Source organism: Antechinus flavipes, chromosome 2 (assembly GCF_016432865.1).
Source record: "Antechinus flavipes isolate AdamAnt ecotype Samford, QLD, Australia chromosome 2, AdamAnt_v2, whole genome shotgun sequence".
Taxonomy (NCBI): Eukaryota; Metazoa; Chordata; class Mammalia; order Dasyuromorphia; family Dasyuridae; genus Antechinus; species Antechinus flavipes.
In genome coordinates, this window is record NC_067399.1 from 537,011,136 (window position 1) to 537,029,512 (window position 18,377).

The 18,377-nt window shown below is 39.7% G+C and overlaps 1 protein-coding gene across 1 annotated transcript in view; it reads right to left on the minus strand.

Moving 5' to 3' along the window:
* Window positions 1-6,306: 6,306 nt before the first annotated feature.
* The window catches only part of CORO2B (coronin 2B), a 233,933-nt gene continuing 221,862 nt past the window's right edge, over window positions 6,307-18,377 (minus strand). Inside the window, exons 10-12 of the mRNA XM_051980781.1 lie at window positions 17,099-17,189; window positions 10,685-10,824; window positions 6,307-8,548 (exon numbers count right to left, since the gene is read on the minus strand). Coding sequence (XP_051836741.1) covers window positions 8,417-8,548; window positions 10,685-10,824; window positions 17,099-17,189 — 363 coding nt within the window. The 3' untranslated portion in view covers window positions 6,307-8,416. The remainder of the gene's footprint in view (window positions 8,549-10,684; window positions 10,825-17,098; window positions 17,190-18,377) is intronic.

Here is an 18,377-nt window from a genome sequence, read left to right on the forward strand (position 1 = left end):
AATCTGGTGCTAGTCTCTAGGCCAGATGGCCAACATTTATCTCTACTTCGGAATCCCCAGGGCTTTTCAGGTGCAGGTTATCACAGAGTAGTCCAACTCCATTCTTTGAGGAAGAATAACCAGGTTTCCCTTGCAGACTGTTATATCTCCAATTTCTCCTCTGATGTTTAGCTCAGCCTTTTTTTCAAACCCCTTATACCAGTGTCCTCTGTCATTCACTAAGCTTGTCAGCTACATAGAACCCTAGAATTCTATGAACAGGAACAAGGGAGGGGTATTACAAGGATAAATAGAATAAACCATGGATTTTTATCTTGAGGGGATTCATTGTGATTAGAAATGAATAGAGTAAATTAAGAAAGGCTTCCAGGAAGAGGTCACTATTGGTAGTTATCTCTTAATTACTAAGCTAACTAAGGTAGTTTAGCACAGTGCTTGGCACATAGTAGAAACTTAATAAATGTTAACTGATTGATTGGTTGGTATAATTTCAAGGTAAAGAGTCAGGCAGGATTACTAGAATTAAAAAATGAAAGGGTTGTTCTCCCCAAGAGTTGTTAACATACATTGGTTTGTTGTTATGTTACTCGTTTTTTTCACCAAGAATCTTCTCAAGGTGATAAGAGTCAGTTGATGGAAGGACAACGTATGATTGGTTGAAATGACTAAAGGCCTGATTTAGTCCTTGAATTGTTTTCCTTTTTTTCCCTCTAGTCCTCTCTCCTTTCTTCGACATTCTTTCTCTCTGCTTCTCTATTCTATACTTCTGCTGTACAGTGGATTCAATCCTCTGGAGCAGAGTTGTAGGTCTCTGTGTTACTATACTGCCTGACCCCTCTGATAGCCCCAGGGAAAGTTTATCTCATCCACCTCTTGAATTCCTGACTTATACACTGCAGTGTTTCTGATGCTTGTTCATTTGTGTGCTTTTTTTGTTAAGAGGCAAACAGGGTCTCTGCCAAACTCACCATGTTATTGTTGTCATCATCGTTGTTTTTAGGGAGGATTGGGCACCTTTCTGAGATGCCCTAAGCAAAGATGGGCTGGGTGTAATTGTCCAAATTCTGTCATAGCATCTGCCACCTGCTGGTCAGATTCAAGTTTCAAGTAATCATTTTATGTCCAGGGTCAATCCTTAACTTGAAATCCTTGATTGAAGAATACAAATTGTGAATTCTGGGAAATTGGTCTTCAGTAACCCTTGACTTCCTTTTGCTGCCTTTTCTCTCCTGCTAAGTCTCCTACCTGGGTTTAATAAGAACTTAAAATTTTATAATACAGATGAGGAAAACTGAGGACTGGTGAGGTCAAGTGATTTGCCTGGTGAGGGGCCAACCTGAGATTAGAATACCTGATTTTCATCTTGGTGCTCTTTTCATTGTAACACAGTGAGTCAGCTTAAGCTCATAGTATGTAGAGCTGGAAAGCACCTTTAAGTACTAGAAGGGAAGTCACACAAAAAAGACAGATAAGGCTTGTTCTTCAGAGGGTGAAACTGAGACTTATGGGTACGACTTATAGGGAGGCAAACTTTATCATGAGGGAAGAACTTCTCCGTTGGATGTAAAAATTTTTTTCCCAGTTCTCTGCTTCTCTTCTAATTCCCTTCTGCATTGGTTTTGTTGGTATAAAACCTTTTTAATTAAATATAACCAAAATTTAAGAAGAAACTTCTCAATAATTAGAGCAATTCAAACAGAATGCTTTGAGAGGTAATGAGTTTCTCATCATTGTAGGTCTTCTAAGAAGGTTGCATGACCATGTCTTGGGAATGTGATATGTCTTCCTTATATCACACTCAGATTGGACAAGATAACTTTTGATGTCACCTTTGAACTCTGAGGGTCCGTGGATTTTATAGATGTGATATTAACCCCTATTACCACTGGTGTATGTGGAACTTATGGAGTTCTTCCTTAGAGCCAACTGTGGCTTGATGTCTAGAGCACTGGAATCAAGAGTCAAGAAGAAATGAGTTCAAACAGAGCTCCAGACAGCTACTAGCTATGTGACCCTGAGCAAGTTATTGAATTGTAGCTGTCTGTTTCAGTTCCTAACTAAACAATGAGGGTGATAATAGCACTTACCTCTTAGGGTTGTTACAAGATCAAATAGATATTATTTATAAAGCATTTAGCATAGTGCTCAGTACATAGTAGATATTTAATTAAGTGTTTACTTCTTTCCTCTTCCCAGAATAATTTACATATTAAAATTTTCATTTAATTTTATTTATTAAATCTATTAAATAAATATTAAATTTTAAAATATATAATATTTTTAAAATAAAAAGAGGATAATGCTGAACCCAAAAGAATGAATGAGTATTGGTTTGTCTTTTGGATAAGTGTGGTTGTGGTGGGAAAAGATTCGGAGACAGGGCTTCTTTGGGGCAGTCTGGTTCCATCCGATTATTGCCTAGTCTATCTTTAGGTAAGGCTAATTTCAATTAAACAATCATTTATAAGGCACATATGTTCAGTAGAGATGTCAGGGAGACAAAGAAAAAAAAACAGTGCAGCCCCTAAGCCTCAGGAGCTTATGATCAAGTAAAGATATCAGCTTTACATCTGCAAGCATGAGGTCACAAAAAGGGAACATACTCATTGTGAGCGGTTTCCAAATAGAGTACATAGGTACACAAGCACAACTGCCTTCTGCCAACCCCTGGCTTCACTGCAGTAGGAACTTTGAGATGAGAAACTTCCTTTCTGTTGCCAGCCTGCGATTCCCCAGGGCTGGGCAAGTTTGCCAAAATGAGGTCTGCTTCCTGGGAGCTTTTCTGGGCCTGCAGTCATTGCTGCCTTTGCTTCCCATGCTGCCCTGAGCAGCCCTGAGGGGAGCTGGGGATGCTGGGGGAGGCAGCTGGCAGGGCCTCTGCCAGGTCAGCAGCACAGCTGCAAAGGGAGCTGGTTGTTACCTTTTTTTTTTTTTTTTTTTCCATTAATACAATTCAGTTTCCCGAAGTAAGGGAAATTATAGAGTTTACATAAGGCCCACAAGGATTTTACTGTGTCCAGATAGCAAGCTATAGTAAGTGCTTGAGTAGTTTAGAAAAGAGGAGGCCAATCAGGGAAAACACTGGCGCATTGAGCTGTCTATACATCACCTAGTATGGAGTTGCTGACTCCAAGGGAGGCATGAATGCTGAAATAACAGTTATCCAGAGTTGACAAGGACCTCAGAACTTACCACTTGAACAAAACCTTTCTCTCTGACAAAAAAAAAAAAATACAACAAACATCCAGTCACTGCTTGAAAAGATGCCCAAATCATCTAATGATATAGGGGAAAGAGTGCTGCAATTAATTTGGAATTAGAGGGACTGAGTTCAAATTCACCTTCTTTGTGACTTTGAGCAAGTCATTTTCTGTCTCTGGGTCTCAGTTTCCCCATCTTTAAAATGAAAAAGTTGTACTAGCTTAACTCTGAGATATCTATAGCTATCCATCTATGCTTTAATGCACAGTGGGTGGTCTGAAGCACAATCTCTGGCTTCTTGCAGTTTATAACATAATAAAGGAAAGATGGTAGATGAGCCAATAGTATTGCCTAAACTAAATGATGAATAAGTGGAGCAGTAAGTGACCTGGATGGTCAGGAAGAACAGATATAAATGTGGGATAGGATGGTTAGAGGAGATTTCATGAAGGAAGATATGGGTCTTTAGGAATTGATGGATAAGGAAGAAAGGGCATTTCAGATGGGAGCAGTAAGGCAGAGATATCTTATCTGCAATCCAACCTCCACACAGCTGCCAAGAGGATTTCTTAGAGTGATAACGTGGTGGACTTGACTATTTCAGTCCCCTACTCAGTAAACTCCATAGGTTCCCTTTCACTTCCAAAAGCATTTACCAATTCTATTTGTCATAGATGCCTTCACAATTTGACCTCAGTCTACATTTCTCTAGAGCTTTATTCCATATTATTCCCTGTCTTGTATGCTATAGTCCAACCAATCTGACATTCTTGCTGATCTTCATATGAGATATTCCATTATCCAGTCTAGGGTACTGGACTGGAATGTACTCACTGCCCCTCTCCTCTGCTTCTTTGTTGTTCCATCCTATCTGATTTTTTTCTGACCCATTTGGTGTTTTCTTGGCAAAGATACTTGAGTGATTTGCCACGTTTTTCCTCCAGAGATCCAGTCAGATTTGTCATTTCTTTCTCTAGCTCATTTTACAGATGAGGAAATGAGGCAAACAGGGTTAAATAACTTGCCCAGTCACATAGTAAGGGTCTGAGGTCAGATTTGAACTCAGGAAGATGAGTCCTTTTGACTCTAAGTTATCACTTTATCAACTGTCACCCAGGGGCCCTATACCTCAAATTATTTATTTCCTTAAAAATTCAGTCTTTTCTGGCTCCTCCTAGTAGCTAATACCTTCTTCCCTCCAAATCATCTTGTATCTATTTTATATATATTTCTACAAGCATATGTTTCCTTCCCTGATAGACTGTAACCTCCTTGAGGGCTGGGGCTATGACTTTTGTCTTTGTATCTCTATTGCCTTGGTTGATGGACAATGGATATTTTTGCTTGGCTATAAGCACAGACATTAAGGGCATTGAGAAGGGAAGAACTGGTCATCTCGTTCATCTTATCCACTAAGTCATAGGCAACCATCTGTTAAAATTCCCTAGAGAAGGTGCTTAAAAGCAGGATTATGTGACAATTTCTTATAGCTAGTAGCGTGAATATAATGTTTCAAGAATTGCAAAGCACTTCACATTTGTGATCACATTTGATCCTCATAACAGCCCTCTGAGGTTGGATATTATCATATCCATTTTACAGATGAGGAAACTGAGTTTGAGAAAGGAGGTTGATTTGCTCAAGATCACACTGCTAATAAGGATCTTTGCTAGCATTTGTATTCAAGCTTCTTGACTCCAACTTCAGCACTCTATCCACTCTATCCCAAAGATATCTCTATTTCCAAAAGAAAGTTTTAAGAATTCTCTTTTAACCTCATTTTTGGCTTTTTAATACTTATATCTAAGGAGCTCAGACTTATGATCAGTTTGTTTCCCATTTAGATTATTTCAGAGCCAGTCCACTGACTTCCACTGGGTCCATCCTCCCTCCTCCACCACCAAGTTCTCAGGTCCTAATTCTCTGGCTAACCCTAATGTGCCCAGTGCTTAGCATAATAATTTGAGCTTTAGTTTTCAGTCAAGTCTGGGAGCCTCAACCACCAGACATTTTTCTCCTGGGCTTTGAAGCCCTAGTCACAAGGAATCTGTATATTAAGCATGGCACTTGGGACATCACAGAGAGCTGGGGATTATCCAAAGATGGCTTAACACTCCAATGATATGTTGGGAAAACCCAAGATCATTGTGGACTCTTCCACTCATTATCTTGAGATAATCACTTAACCTTTCTAGGTCTATTAATTCACTTTTAAAATTAAGGATTATATCATCTTTAAGTGTCTGTCCAATTCTAAGTTCTAGGATTCTTTCCCCCATTTGACCACAAGCTTCTTGGAACAAGGACAATCTTTTCTTTTCCTTGTATCCCTAGCACTTAGTATAGTCCTTGGCACATTATAGGTTCTTAATATATGCTTGTTGATGCTGATCCTTGTTATGGAGTGAGAAATTGTAGGTATGATAACATATCTAGGTGTCTGCTAGGCTTAGGGAACTCCATAACTGATCCCAAAGCTTTGATTCCCATAAGAACATCTTTCTTGGCCTCCAAAAGGCATAGATGGTATCACCTCAGTGTTCCAAGCTCTAAAGCTGATTCACCTCTCTGATCCACATCTCAGAAATGAAGTTAGACAAGATTGCTATGGCCTCTTCCCTAACTCCAAGTGAGCTCTGCTTCTTCCTTAGATACTCACCCTCTTCTTCTCCACCAGTTCAAATACATTCTTCAAGGGCAATTGCAAGTCCTGTTTCCTTCATCAAGTTATTCCTGACCACCACAGTTCAAACTTAGCACTTAATTTTATATGGTCTTAGATTTACCTATTCATGTCTTAGCTTTGTCCCCTCAACTAGAGTGTAAGTTCACTGAGTGCAGGGACTATGCCTTATTCTACTCTTTGCTATTCAGTGCCTAAATTCAGGGCTGTGAATATTTTTTTGGATGAGTGAATACAAGAATGAATAAATGAAAGAATGTAAAGCTAAAGAAAAAAAATGAATGAAGTTAGGGTACAGGATGAATAGATGTGTATTGTTCCCTGGGAAAGGCAGTGGATATGGCTATAGGGCCACTAGCCAAAATACCGCCATTACAGAAATAATTAAAACAACCAGAGGCTAAAGGAGACTACCAAGTCCATTTTTGATATCTTGAAAACGTTTTATTTCAATACTATCCTCATGTGGCGGCATAAATAATCACAGGAGACAACACAGTTCAAGTAAGGAGATGGGAAAGAAAGCAAAAGGTGTGAGTGGACAGAGAAATACTTTCATCCAGCTAGTGCTAGATAGTCATGTAAAAGGCCCTACATAGCAGTGGGAGAAAGCAAGGGAATGGGTTAGAAGTCCACAGTAGCCAGTGGCTCATGTGGACTTAGCTCCCATGTGGTGGGTTTGTGTAGCTACTTGGCTGTGGCACATAACACTGGAAAAGTTAACAGTGATAAACCCAGCTGTTGGGCTTTATAGCTTGCCTGGCCTTGCCATCTAGTCATCACAAACATAAATAGATGTGTTTGGCCCAGTTGTTACCACAGGGAAAAAGATGTGTGCAGAAGAACCAGAGTGGAATAGCATTTGGCTAGTATATGTATATGAGAGTGGGGAGAGACAGGGAGGGAAGAAGAGAGAAAGGAGAGAAGAGGAGGGAAAGGAGAGAAGAGGAGGGAAAGAGAGAGGAATAGGGAGGGAGTGGCAGAGAAGGGGAAAGGAAGGGGAGTAAGAAAGGGAGAAAAAGGAGAGAGAAGGAAGGAGAGAGAGAGACAGAGAATGAGGGAAGAGGGAGAGAGGCAGAGAGGAGAGAGGAGAAAGAGGGGCAGAAAATAGGGAAGGAGAAAGAAAGAAGAAAGAGGGAGAGAGAGATATATAGAGAAAAAGGGACAGAGAGGAGGGGAAGAAGGGAGGGAGAGAGAGGGAGAAGAGAGAAAAGAAGAGGAAGAGGAGGAGGAGGAAGAAGAGAAGAAGGAGAAGGAGAAGGAGAAGAAGAAGAAGAAAGAAAGAAGAAAAGAAGGCTTGTTTTGTCTTCCTTAGGGGTCCAAATTCTGGCCATTGTAGTCTCATGCCTCACAGAGAAGAGGGCATCGTATCAGCCTGAGTTCTTGGGAGGAGGAGACCAGAGAAGACCCAAGGAAGAGGAGAAGTGCCTCACTGCTTGAAAAGGCTCAGTCCAGGTCTTTATAAGACAATTGGCACAATTTATGCTGAGAGTGTAAAAGGATTTCCCTAATGTCAAAATTTCCCAGGGTGACTTGGACATGATAAGCCCCACTGATAATGATATCATGACTATGAGAAAAACCCTGCCTGCATTAGGAGACCTGACTTCAAGTTCATGCTGTGCCATTATCTGGGTGATTTGGAATGAGTCACTTTACTTCACGCCTTGGTTTCCTCATTTGTAAAATAGGAATAATATTCCCCGCTCTGCTACACAGAATTATTGTGAAAGTCAAATGAAATCATTTATGTTTAAGTGCTTTGAAAAGTATAAATGCGCTATGCCAATACAAGGGATGGTTATTTCACTAGGTGTTTGATTTGGTTTTAAAGACACAGAGGTTGTTTTTTGGTGGAAAAGGGGAAAAAAGAAAACCTGGCTCTTCCAAGTTAAGAACTGAGGTTTATAGGGGCTGTTTTGAAAGATGAGAGGAGGGAGGTGGAAGAAGAGGAGGAAAAGGGAATTTTTCGAATAACATCAGCGAATTAAGCCCTTACTTTATGGCATCTACAAGCAAGTGGCTTTGAGCTCCAGCTATTGAGAGCTGTGTATTCCCGCTGCCGCCCTCTGCATGGGAAAAGTTAACCGCGGTCAGCCTGGCTTCCCCCAGCTTCTCCAGGTGGTCTTCCGGCCAGCTTTATGTAGCTCTTCTTGGTGAGATCTATAATCTGATGATCCATCAGAAGAGAGGCTACCCACTAGTTCCTCCAAGAAAACCGTAGGGGTAAAAATCCAGAGCCAGCCCTCTCCAAGGACAGTAGTTTTCAGTTACAGCAGCACTGGTCAGTCCGACAGGGTCATCTGTTGCCTCTTTTTAGTGTGAGATAAAGGGACCAAAGCACATAATTCCAGTTATCGGTGAGCGCAGCCCGTTGGCAAGCTGCTCAAGCACTGGCTTATCTTGGGGGTGGGGGTGGGGATGGGGATGGGGAAGAAGGTTGGGGGATGGGTAGAGGAGAGAGTGAATGGGAGGAAAATTAAAGAGCAAATATAAACAGAGAGTTTATTTAGAAAATGAGCCTTTGGGGAGCTAATTGTTCTTGGGGTTGTTCCGTAAGTTTTTGAGTTCCAGCTGCAGCTGCCGAATGCGGATGTCTTTCTGGGAGAGCTCCTCTTTCAATCGCCGAATCTCGTCCTGCTGTCGGAAGAACATTCGGAGGAGCTGAGAGGGAGGGCCAAACAGATGGGGGTGGAAAGAGAATAAAGAGAAAAGTGAGCGCCTGGGATAGTGCCCTCATTTCGAAGGCTTCACCACCCCCAACCCTAAGGCTTTCAAATCTCACCTTCCCCCAGAGTTCTGCGCACATATACACACCCCTCTCACCATCCCGGAGTCTCAGTGAATCAGCTTTTCACCACCCACTGCTCTAAGTGCTGGTGGCCATTTTCTCCTGTAAACTAGAAGATCTTATTAAATTAGAGTACTGCAGGCTTGGTCACTGTGTTTCTGAGCAAGAATGAGCCTTGGCCCTATTCTGGCTTAAAACGGCAGTGTCTCATTTATCTGGCATCATCAGGGAATGCACTGCCCTATGTAAGTGAATTTTCCAGATGACTGACGCATATCCCTTTAAAAGCCAAAGCTCTATTCTTTTCACTTTAACCATTTGGGATGGAAATCTTTCCAAAATGTAAAATGTATTCCTCTGCCTTTTAAGATACAGCACAGTACACGATTCAATCTTTTCTCTATGATTCAGAATCTTCATCATAGACATCAATGCTATATAATACAGGGATGCTCTTGGGACCACTGAAGTGTCTACTCCTGTTTTCCCTTTCACTAAATGGCCCCAGATCACTCTACTTTTGTAGTTCTGGTATTTTATTTTTTATAGCTTTCTGTGCCTACCCAGAGTCCCCGCCTCTAGCATCTTTCCTCCATCCTCTATAATTTGTTATGGGCTGAGAAACCAGGTAAGCAGCCAATAGCACTGAGCCAGTGGGATGGGAAGATTGAAACACTGTCCAATGGGCAAAAGATATTAACTTTACGGAAGTAGTATGTTAGAGTACCGCTAAAACATTGGACTTAGAAACACAGGACCATCACTTAGGTGTCAATTAGGCAAGTCTATTAACCCATTTAAACCTCCCTTTTATCATCAAATTGGGAATGATGGAGGCACCTAGGAGGCATAGTGGACAGAGTTCTGGGCCTGGAGTCAGGAAAACTGAGTTCAAATGTGGTCTCCGACATTCACTAGCTGAGCAAGCCAATTAACTTGTTTGCTTTTATCCATTGGAGAAGGAAATGGCAAATCACTCCAGTATCTTTGCCAAGAAAACCCAGTACGGGGCAATGAAGAATTAGATGTGACTGAATGACAACAACACTAGTCACTCTATCTTTCTCACAGAGTTGTAGACCTAACGTATATAAAGCCCCTTGGAAATCTTAATATGCTACAGAAACACAAGATAGCATTTGATCTGTGTTGCTTTGATGCCAATATTTTAAAAACTTCCAAGTTCCATTCAGGTAAAGCTGACTAGATAAGTGACTCTTGAGTAAGTGAAGTGTTTTCAACAATATCTTTGAGGCATCTTTACAGAACTACAGGTTATAAGGAGAAATCCTTAGGAAGATCTAATAAAATGTGTATGTGGTTATATGAGAGGGGCTTAAGTTCACATGACAATTAAAAGTTCATGAAGTCTTTTAATAATCAATAACAAGAGCTCATATAGCATTGATTTTCATAACAACCCTATAATGGTAGGTGCTATTTTGATCCTCAACTGAGGAAACTGAGGCTGAGAGAGATTAAATGACTTATTCAGTCTCTCAGCTAGTAACAATCTGAAGCAAGATTCAAAATAATTCCTGAATTCAGGCCCAGCCCTCTATCTACTAAGCCATGTTGCCTCTGGCACAAGGGATAAATCCTATGCTGGCCCTTCTCACATTCCATCCCCAAGAAAAATACATAACAATGAATTGTCAGTTGCCATCACCACCTAAACATCACGGCAGGTGAAGACAGTGATTTATAACACCAGTAACAGCTAGCAACAATAATGGCTTGAAACTGAATCCATGACAGGAAACACAATTCTTAGCAAAAGTGAATTTAAGGTTTCTGATGGGGGGGGAACCCTACCCCCCTCCCTTCTCCAGATGGTATTTATGAGGGTCAGAGCAGCAATGGAAGCTAACAGCAGGCTGCTTATGGAATTTGTCACAAAAAGAAAGATGGCTGGGAGGGAAGCTGGTTTGAAGGCCTGAAACACATAATTGAAATTTAAAGGTCTCCCTCTTTGAGGGCTCATGGATGTAATAACTTATGTTCCTTACCTCGTTTTCTGTCCTGGGTGGGACATTTTCTAATAAATCTATTCCATTGACCACAACACTCTTCTTTTCTTTGACTGGGGCCTTAAACACCACTTTGGGAGATTTCTTATAGCCTTCTTTTAAAGACATCAGCACTGGATCTAGGGGAGGCAAGAGGCTGTCAGCTGGGTTTGTAATAGGACCAACTGGATTAGTGAGCTGTCGTGACAATTTCATTATATTTTCTTGGGCAATACCTCCTCCCTGTTCAAACACCTCCCCACCCCCCACCACCTTTTAACTTGTTTTAGTATGGGAATGTGAATTTAGAAATGAGTGTTCTGATCCCAGCTCTGTTACTGTTACTGTGAACCAGTTGCTGCATTTCCTCTGGCCTCAATTTTCTCATCCATAAATAATAATCATATGTGTCTGATGAAATATAATCAAACTGAGCCTCTTACAACTCTCTCTCTTTCTCTCTCTCACACACATACACACATGCACGCATGTTCACACATGCGTGCGCCTGCGCGCGCACACACACACACACACACACACACACACAGACAATATGGCTGATGAATCCTTGAGGATAGCCCTTAACAGCAAATGATTTTAAGAACTTCCTTTTTTAAAGCCATTTAAAAGCATTCTTATTTTTAAATAAATTTGAAGTGTTTTGTGTGCAAGCTTAATTCAAATCTACCTTGTATTCACTTGCAAAAATAAGACACTTAATGAGGTTTAATTTTATTTCTATTTTAGTAAAGGAGCTTACCATATTTATGTCTCAGAGGGATCTCCCTTTCTAACAGCTTTCTCCTAACAAACCTTTGGATACCTGGTTAGTTCCTTCTTTAGTTTACTCATAATTAGTATGTTCTTGGAGTAGTGTATTTGAAAAGGGCTTCTGTTGGCCCACAGAAAATAAGATAGCACTGATCCTAACTGCTGTTACCACTCAAACTTAGTCTGTAGTTCTGAACTCAGCAAGTTTCCTTGAATTATTAACATGTGACACTTTGCTTCTCAGAGACCAGACAGCTGAGAAACAAACAACATGGCCAGTGGAGCTGATTAGCACATATGCCTCTGTATCCTTTTTGTATGTGTATATCATGGTGGTTATTGATAAATCCTGTAGTTAGACTTAAGTAAGAGACTATATTTCTGTCTCTTGGGAAGAGAGAAGAGAAAAGTATAAGCACTAATACAGTGTCTACTATGTACCAGTCACTGTACTCTGAGTTTTCACAAATATTATCTTATTTGATGTTCACAACAATTGTGGAGAGTAGAGGCTGTTATGATCCACATTTTACAGTTGGGAAAATAGAGATGAAGTGACTTGGCTAGGGTCACACAGCTAGAAAATGTCTGAAGCCATATTTGAACTCAAGTCTTTCTCATTCTAAGATCAGTGTTTTGTCCTTCGTATCATCAGCTGACTAAAGACTGGTTTCTTGAGACTTGAAGATTAGAGTAACTCATTGCCTAGTGCTCCCTCTACAAGATTTTGTAAGAGTGAAACAAATATGAAAGTGCATAGCAAAATTAAAAGTGCCAAGAAAATAGAAAGTATTATTACTATTGCTGAGGAAACCTCACCTTCCTCCTTCCATAAACAAGCCTAAATCCTAAAAGTTATATGACAGTTAAGACATTGTGTAAGAGATTTGAAAAGGAAAGTGACTGAATCAGGATCTATAAAAGTTCTTGATAAGTTAGAATGATGGGCAAAATCCAATAAGATAAAATTTAATAAGGATAAATGTAAAGTTTTACATTTGGGTCCAAAATATCAACTTTAAAAGCAGATGGATAGCTACATAGAAGTTTAACCAAAAAAGATCTGAGAGTCTTATTAGGCTGCAAATTCATTATGAATCAGTCAGTAGTGTGATATGGAAGGCAAGAAAGTTAATATAAGCTTGGCCTATACTAAATAAGGTATAACCTTGAGAAATGAGGAAATAATAGTCCTGATGTCTTCTGCTGTGCTGTCAGACCACATCCAAAGTATTTTGTTTAGTTCTGTGTTACAGTACTTATAGAGAGTACATTGATAAGATGTAGAGCATCCAGAGGAAAGCAACCAGAATTATCTGTCCACAGATTCCAATTTTGAGTCTATGCTATATGAAGTTTAGTTGAAAGAACTGGGGATGTTCAACTTGGAGAATAGAAGCATTAATGATCATATTTGATGGACAGTTCTCATTTGTGAGCTTCCTATGGGAAAGAGAAATATGGCCCCAGCAGGAAGATCTACAAGCAATGGGTGGTAGTTGCCAATAGCAGAAGTTAGGCTTGATGTAAGGTGAAATTTCCTAATAATTCAAGTTATCCCAAAGAAGAACTCATTGAGAGGGCATAGATTTGCCTTCTTTGGAGGTCTTCAAGCAGAGCTTTGATGACAAGTTGTTGGGTGTGTTGAAGTAGTAATCCTTAATGGATTTGGGGTGGTCTACATGATTGATGAGGTCTCTTCCAACTTCAAAATTTAGTGATTCCTTTTGTAAATTTGTTCATCCTGGTCTCACTTACATCAAACCAAGAGGCCTCAAAAGTGTGGAGTCAGAAGCAGGATGTAATTCCAGCCCTTCCATCTCCAAATCAGAGACTCCTTCCATTATAATAGCATAGTGCCTCTTGCTTCTGCCATCTTCTTTCCCTCCTTTTCCCAGGATCTCAAAGCTTAAAAAGTATCTCTTCCCCACAGACACATCAGGGATATTAAGTCCCCTTTATAGCAGGGGATCTCTAAAGAAGAGATGCCAGATAATCAGGCTCTTCATATTTGACATAAAGTGACTGAGGGAAGAAGCTTTTTCTCCTTTGGCTGACTAAGTTTATTCCTATCTGAAACTAGGACAAGCTAGACGACTCCAGAGATCTCATTTAGTAGCAGGATTCTAAGATTCTGGCCAACCACATTTTTGTTACTCAGGGTGTTCCAGAGGTCTTAGTTCAGTGTTAAGCTACTAAGTAAAAATGAGTCTGTATGTTGGAATGTTTTGTATACATGTTGCCCAAGGTTCTGCCTGTAGCCCCCTTCTCTTTTTATACTCTCTTCCTTGACAATCTCATGCAGTCATGTGGCTCTAACGACACCTTCCATGCAGAAGACACCCACATTTTCTTCTCCCAACCTTTTCCTAGAGTCCTACTTCTATATTCCCAGCTGCCTGTTGGGTATTTCTATAGGGACATATTGCTAACTCTTCAAATTCAACACGTGCAAAATTGAACTCATCATCTTCTCTCTAAAACCTCCCCCTTTCTACTCATTTCTCTTTTGTTGTTGTACTTGATAGCACCACCAAAGTCCCAATCACTTTAGCTTATAACCTAAGCTACCTAGCTTAAAAATGTATTTATTTAAAACTTAAATACAAAAATAGAAAAAAGATAGAAAAAGAAAAAATTGTCATGTGCACAGCAGAACATAAGACAGGATTCCAAATATGTAACAATAAATTTCCATTTCAAGAAAGCCTATATAATAATAGAAAACATTGTATTTAGAACTGTCCATCTTTGCTTTCTTTTAGGTTTTCTTTTGTTCTCTGCTGCACATATGTCTTTTAAGATTTGAAAAGTACATCTCATTTGATCTTTATAACAATCCCGGGAAAGAGAGGTACTATCCATTTTACAGATAAGGAAACTGAGGCAAATATAGGTTAAGTGATTTGCCAAGAACAGTGTAAATATCTGAGGTTGTATTTGAACTCAGGTTTTTCTGACTGGACCTGGAGTCTTTAGCACTCTCCACTGTACTGCCTAGATATCTCTTTAAGTCTTTCTTCTCCCTCATCCCTCCCCATAGCTAGTCAGTTGTCAGGTTTTGTTGAATCTATCTCTATATCTGTTGTATCTACAACCACTTCTATGCTCCCAAAGCAATTGCTCTAGCTTAGACCCCCACCTCTTTTCACCTAACTGATTCTAAGGGTCTACTAACTGGTTTTCCTTTCTCTGTCCTGTTTTCTCTTTGCCATCCTTCATACCAATGCTCGAGAAACCTTACTAATCTCTTGATCCACTCAGAAACTCCATCATCTCAGACTTCTGCCAAACTCATGATTTGACAAACAAGATCCTCCACAATCTAACTCTATCTACTTTTTCAACCTTATCACATGCCAACCCCACTTTTCCCTCATGTGCTCTAATTTCTGACTGAGCTCATAGACTCTCCATCTATCATTCTCAATTTCTGCCCTCATCCATCTCCCTGCCTTTATTCACACTCGACCTCATACCTGAAAAAAATTCTTTGTCTCCCATCCCAATCTATGGAATCCTTCTGTTTAAGACCCAAGTATTACCAATTCCACCAGGTGACTTAGTGGATAGGGTATGTCAGACATGAAGTCAGAAAGTCTCATTTTCCTGAGTTCAGATATGTTTCAGACATTAACTGTATGACTCTAGGCAAACCATTTAACCCTCTTTACCCCAATTTCCTCATCTGTAAAATGAGCTAGAGGAGGAAATGGGAAACTATTCCAATGTCTTTACCAAGAAAACCCCAAATGGGATTAAGAAGAGTTGGACAAGATTGAAATGACTGAAGAACAGCAGTAAGAAACTACATCTTCTATGAAATCTTCTCTGATCACTTCCCTCTCTCTTCAACCCTTGGATTTCTTCTTTCAAATTTCTCACAGAACTTTACCTGGTCTTCTCTTTTATATTTACCTCACTCTGCCTTATTTAATTGTTATTTGTATAACATATCTTTATTAGACACAAATTCTTTGAAAGTAGAGTCTATATAGCACATATCTTTGTGTCCTAGCACCCAACACATGCCTTGCACACAATAGGTACTTAATAAATATTTGCTAAATTAAATTTTATTGAAGGATGGTATTTTGACATTGTATAAGTCAAGAAGTGATTATAATATACTTTGGAGTCCTATTTTTGTTGACAAGCAATAAGCAAAAAGGTAGATGCTACAATAGGAGGATAAGCAGGACAGGTAGGTAACATGGGCTCTCATCCTAAGAGAATAGCATACATTATTTTTGTACTTTTTAAATACAGATTGCCTTTGAAGAGCTTATGTTTTATAGGAGAGGGACATACTGCTTTTTACAGAGAAGTCAGAATAAGATAAGAAGAGGAGGGGAGAACACAAATATGTGAGAAGTATCAGAGAAGGCTTCATGGAAAAGATGACACTTGAACTGAGTCTTGAAGGAAGATGAGATTTATGAGAGGCCTTGAAGCAAGGGAGAGGGCATTCCATGCATGCAAAATGCAGAAAGATGTTGGACATGAGATGTAAAGTTTGTCTAGTATGTAGAGTATGTGAAAAAAAGAAAGAAAAGGTGGAAAACTGGGTTGGAATCAGATTGTTGAGGGCTTAAAAAAATACTAAGCTAATTAGCTTGTATTTTATTTTTATTTAGTAAATAGTGAGCAATAGGGAATACATTGGATTTAAGAATCAGGAAGAACTTAGGTTTAGTATGATTGCAATCATAACTAAGATAGGTTAACTGGCCTTTGACTCAGAGTGCTACAATTTAAAAGGCACTGACAGAACTTGCAATTCTTCAGCACAACCTCATGATACATCATAGTTTCCTCAATTGACAGCCATATTCCAGGTAAGCTCCTTCCCACTCTTATGTCAGTAGCCCTAGTTGCAAAAATTGCCAATTATGGCTCTGGTGTGAAATAATCACAAGAGCACTGGAATAAGAATTGGAAGGCCTGAATTCCAGTCTGCTTTTTGGGCCTTGGTTTCCTTTTTGTAAAATGAGAGGATAGGGTGGGGTAGACTAGATCAGGAGTTCTTAATTGGGAAGAGGGTTCAAAGACGCCATGGAAAGATTTCAAATGGCCTGAGAACTTGAATGGGAAAAATAAAAATATTATTCTGAGATAGAGCGTTAATAAATGAATGAAGGGGTCCATGAAAAATTAAAAGATTAAGAACTCCTAGACCAGATGATCTTCTAAAATCCCTCAACACTAACCTTTTGTTATTTTATTCTCTAATTTCCAGTTCTTCCCAGGCAGAAAGGAAGAAGTTGTGAACTTCTCAAAACAAAATTTTAATTTATATTAAATTATAACCCATTATATCTGGTTGGAAGTACAATGGACAAAGTTATAGTCAGCAACAAAATGGTTAGAAGAGGTAGAGGGATGCATTGGGCCCCTGAAATTATACCATATGGGTGCTAGCCTCTTCAACCATGGGTAGAATTGGTTCTTGACTTGACTAACACGAGTTTACTCTGAGATGGGAGACCTCCCAGCTGTGACCTAGTTGCCTTGGTCTTGGAAAAGAGGTTGAGGAATGAAAACTCCATTTCTGGTGCCCCTTTTCCTGGGAAGCTATAATCCCCAGGGGAGAGCTGGTCAGAGAAGGGACCATCTTAAAAACCCAGCGTTTCAGAATCTTACCTCGATTGATGCCTCCCAGCCATTCATCAGGGGTCAAAGCTGGCTCCGTTCCTGGGGTCATGGGGTAAATGTCTTCCTGATAAGATTCTGACTACAGATGAGAAAGAACAGAAAGGCCAGCAAATGGGGGGAGGGCAGATGAGTTGCAGAAGGTTGCTTAGGGGGAATGCTGCATTCCAGTCAATCTAGAGTCTCACTGTTAACCATTGTTCAGAGAGGACTCAGTTTACATCCTACCTCTTCTATGGAGCCACCCCAACACAGAGTGATCTTTCTCTCCTCTTTATACTTGAAACACATAATGTCTGTACTTCTCATTTTTTTCCACCAATCAATTAATAAGCATTAATTAAGCACTCGCCTTAATTAATCACTATGCTAGGTAGTGAAAATACAAAGACTGAAAAAAGAAATAGTTTCTGCTTTCGAGTTGTTTATGGCTTATCTGAGGAGAAAACATTCATACTTGACACATCATATACCACCTTGTGTTATTATTTCTGGTTCTGTGTATGAATATATTTTACCTCTTCAAGTAAACTGCTAGTTTCTTGATGTCTGAGACTCTGGCTCCTTTATTTTTGTAATCCCACTATGCCTACCATAGGGTTTTGAACATTTCTAGAGCTCAACAGAATTTGTCTTAAAGGGTCCTATCAGCTCTAATGTCCTACAAGCTTGTAATGAGCCAAAATTTTTTTTTGCCTGATGTCAGAACCAAACTTTCACCCCATCCCAACCAAAGATCTCCCTTAACTAACAGCCATCTTAAAGAACAAGTCTTGAACCACCCTTGAGTATTCCCTGGGTTAAAAAATAGTGGAATGAAGAAATACAACTCTAAAAGGAAGGGATGGAGAAGTTGCTCCTGCTTTCCTGTGTGGTGTGATGTAATGTGTGTTTGTGTGTGTGTGTGTTACAACTTAAAAATCACATTTTAAATCTAAAAGAATGAGAAATTTCCTCAGCCTCCCCCAAAGACATCATAGTCATTTCTGACTCTATTTGTTCTTGTTATAGAGTATCCAGCCACACCCCTCTCACCTATCTGAATTTTAGTAGAGTAGAAGCTCCCTGAGGGCAGGGATTATCTCACTTCTGTTTTTCCATCCCCAGAATTTAGCACAATGCCTATTACATAGTTAATATTTACTAAAAGCTTGTTGAATGAATGAATCCCTGACCAAAGTGATGTTTTCTTTTCTCCAATTTCCTCTGTGACCTATTGTTTATGTCTTTTTTGGGGGAGAGGGGAGAATTGTTATTAAATTATATTTCA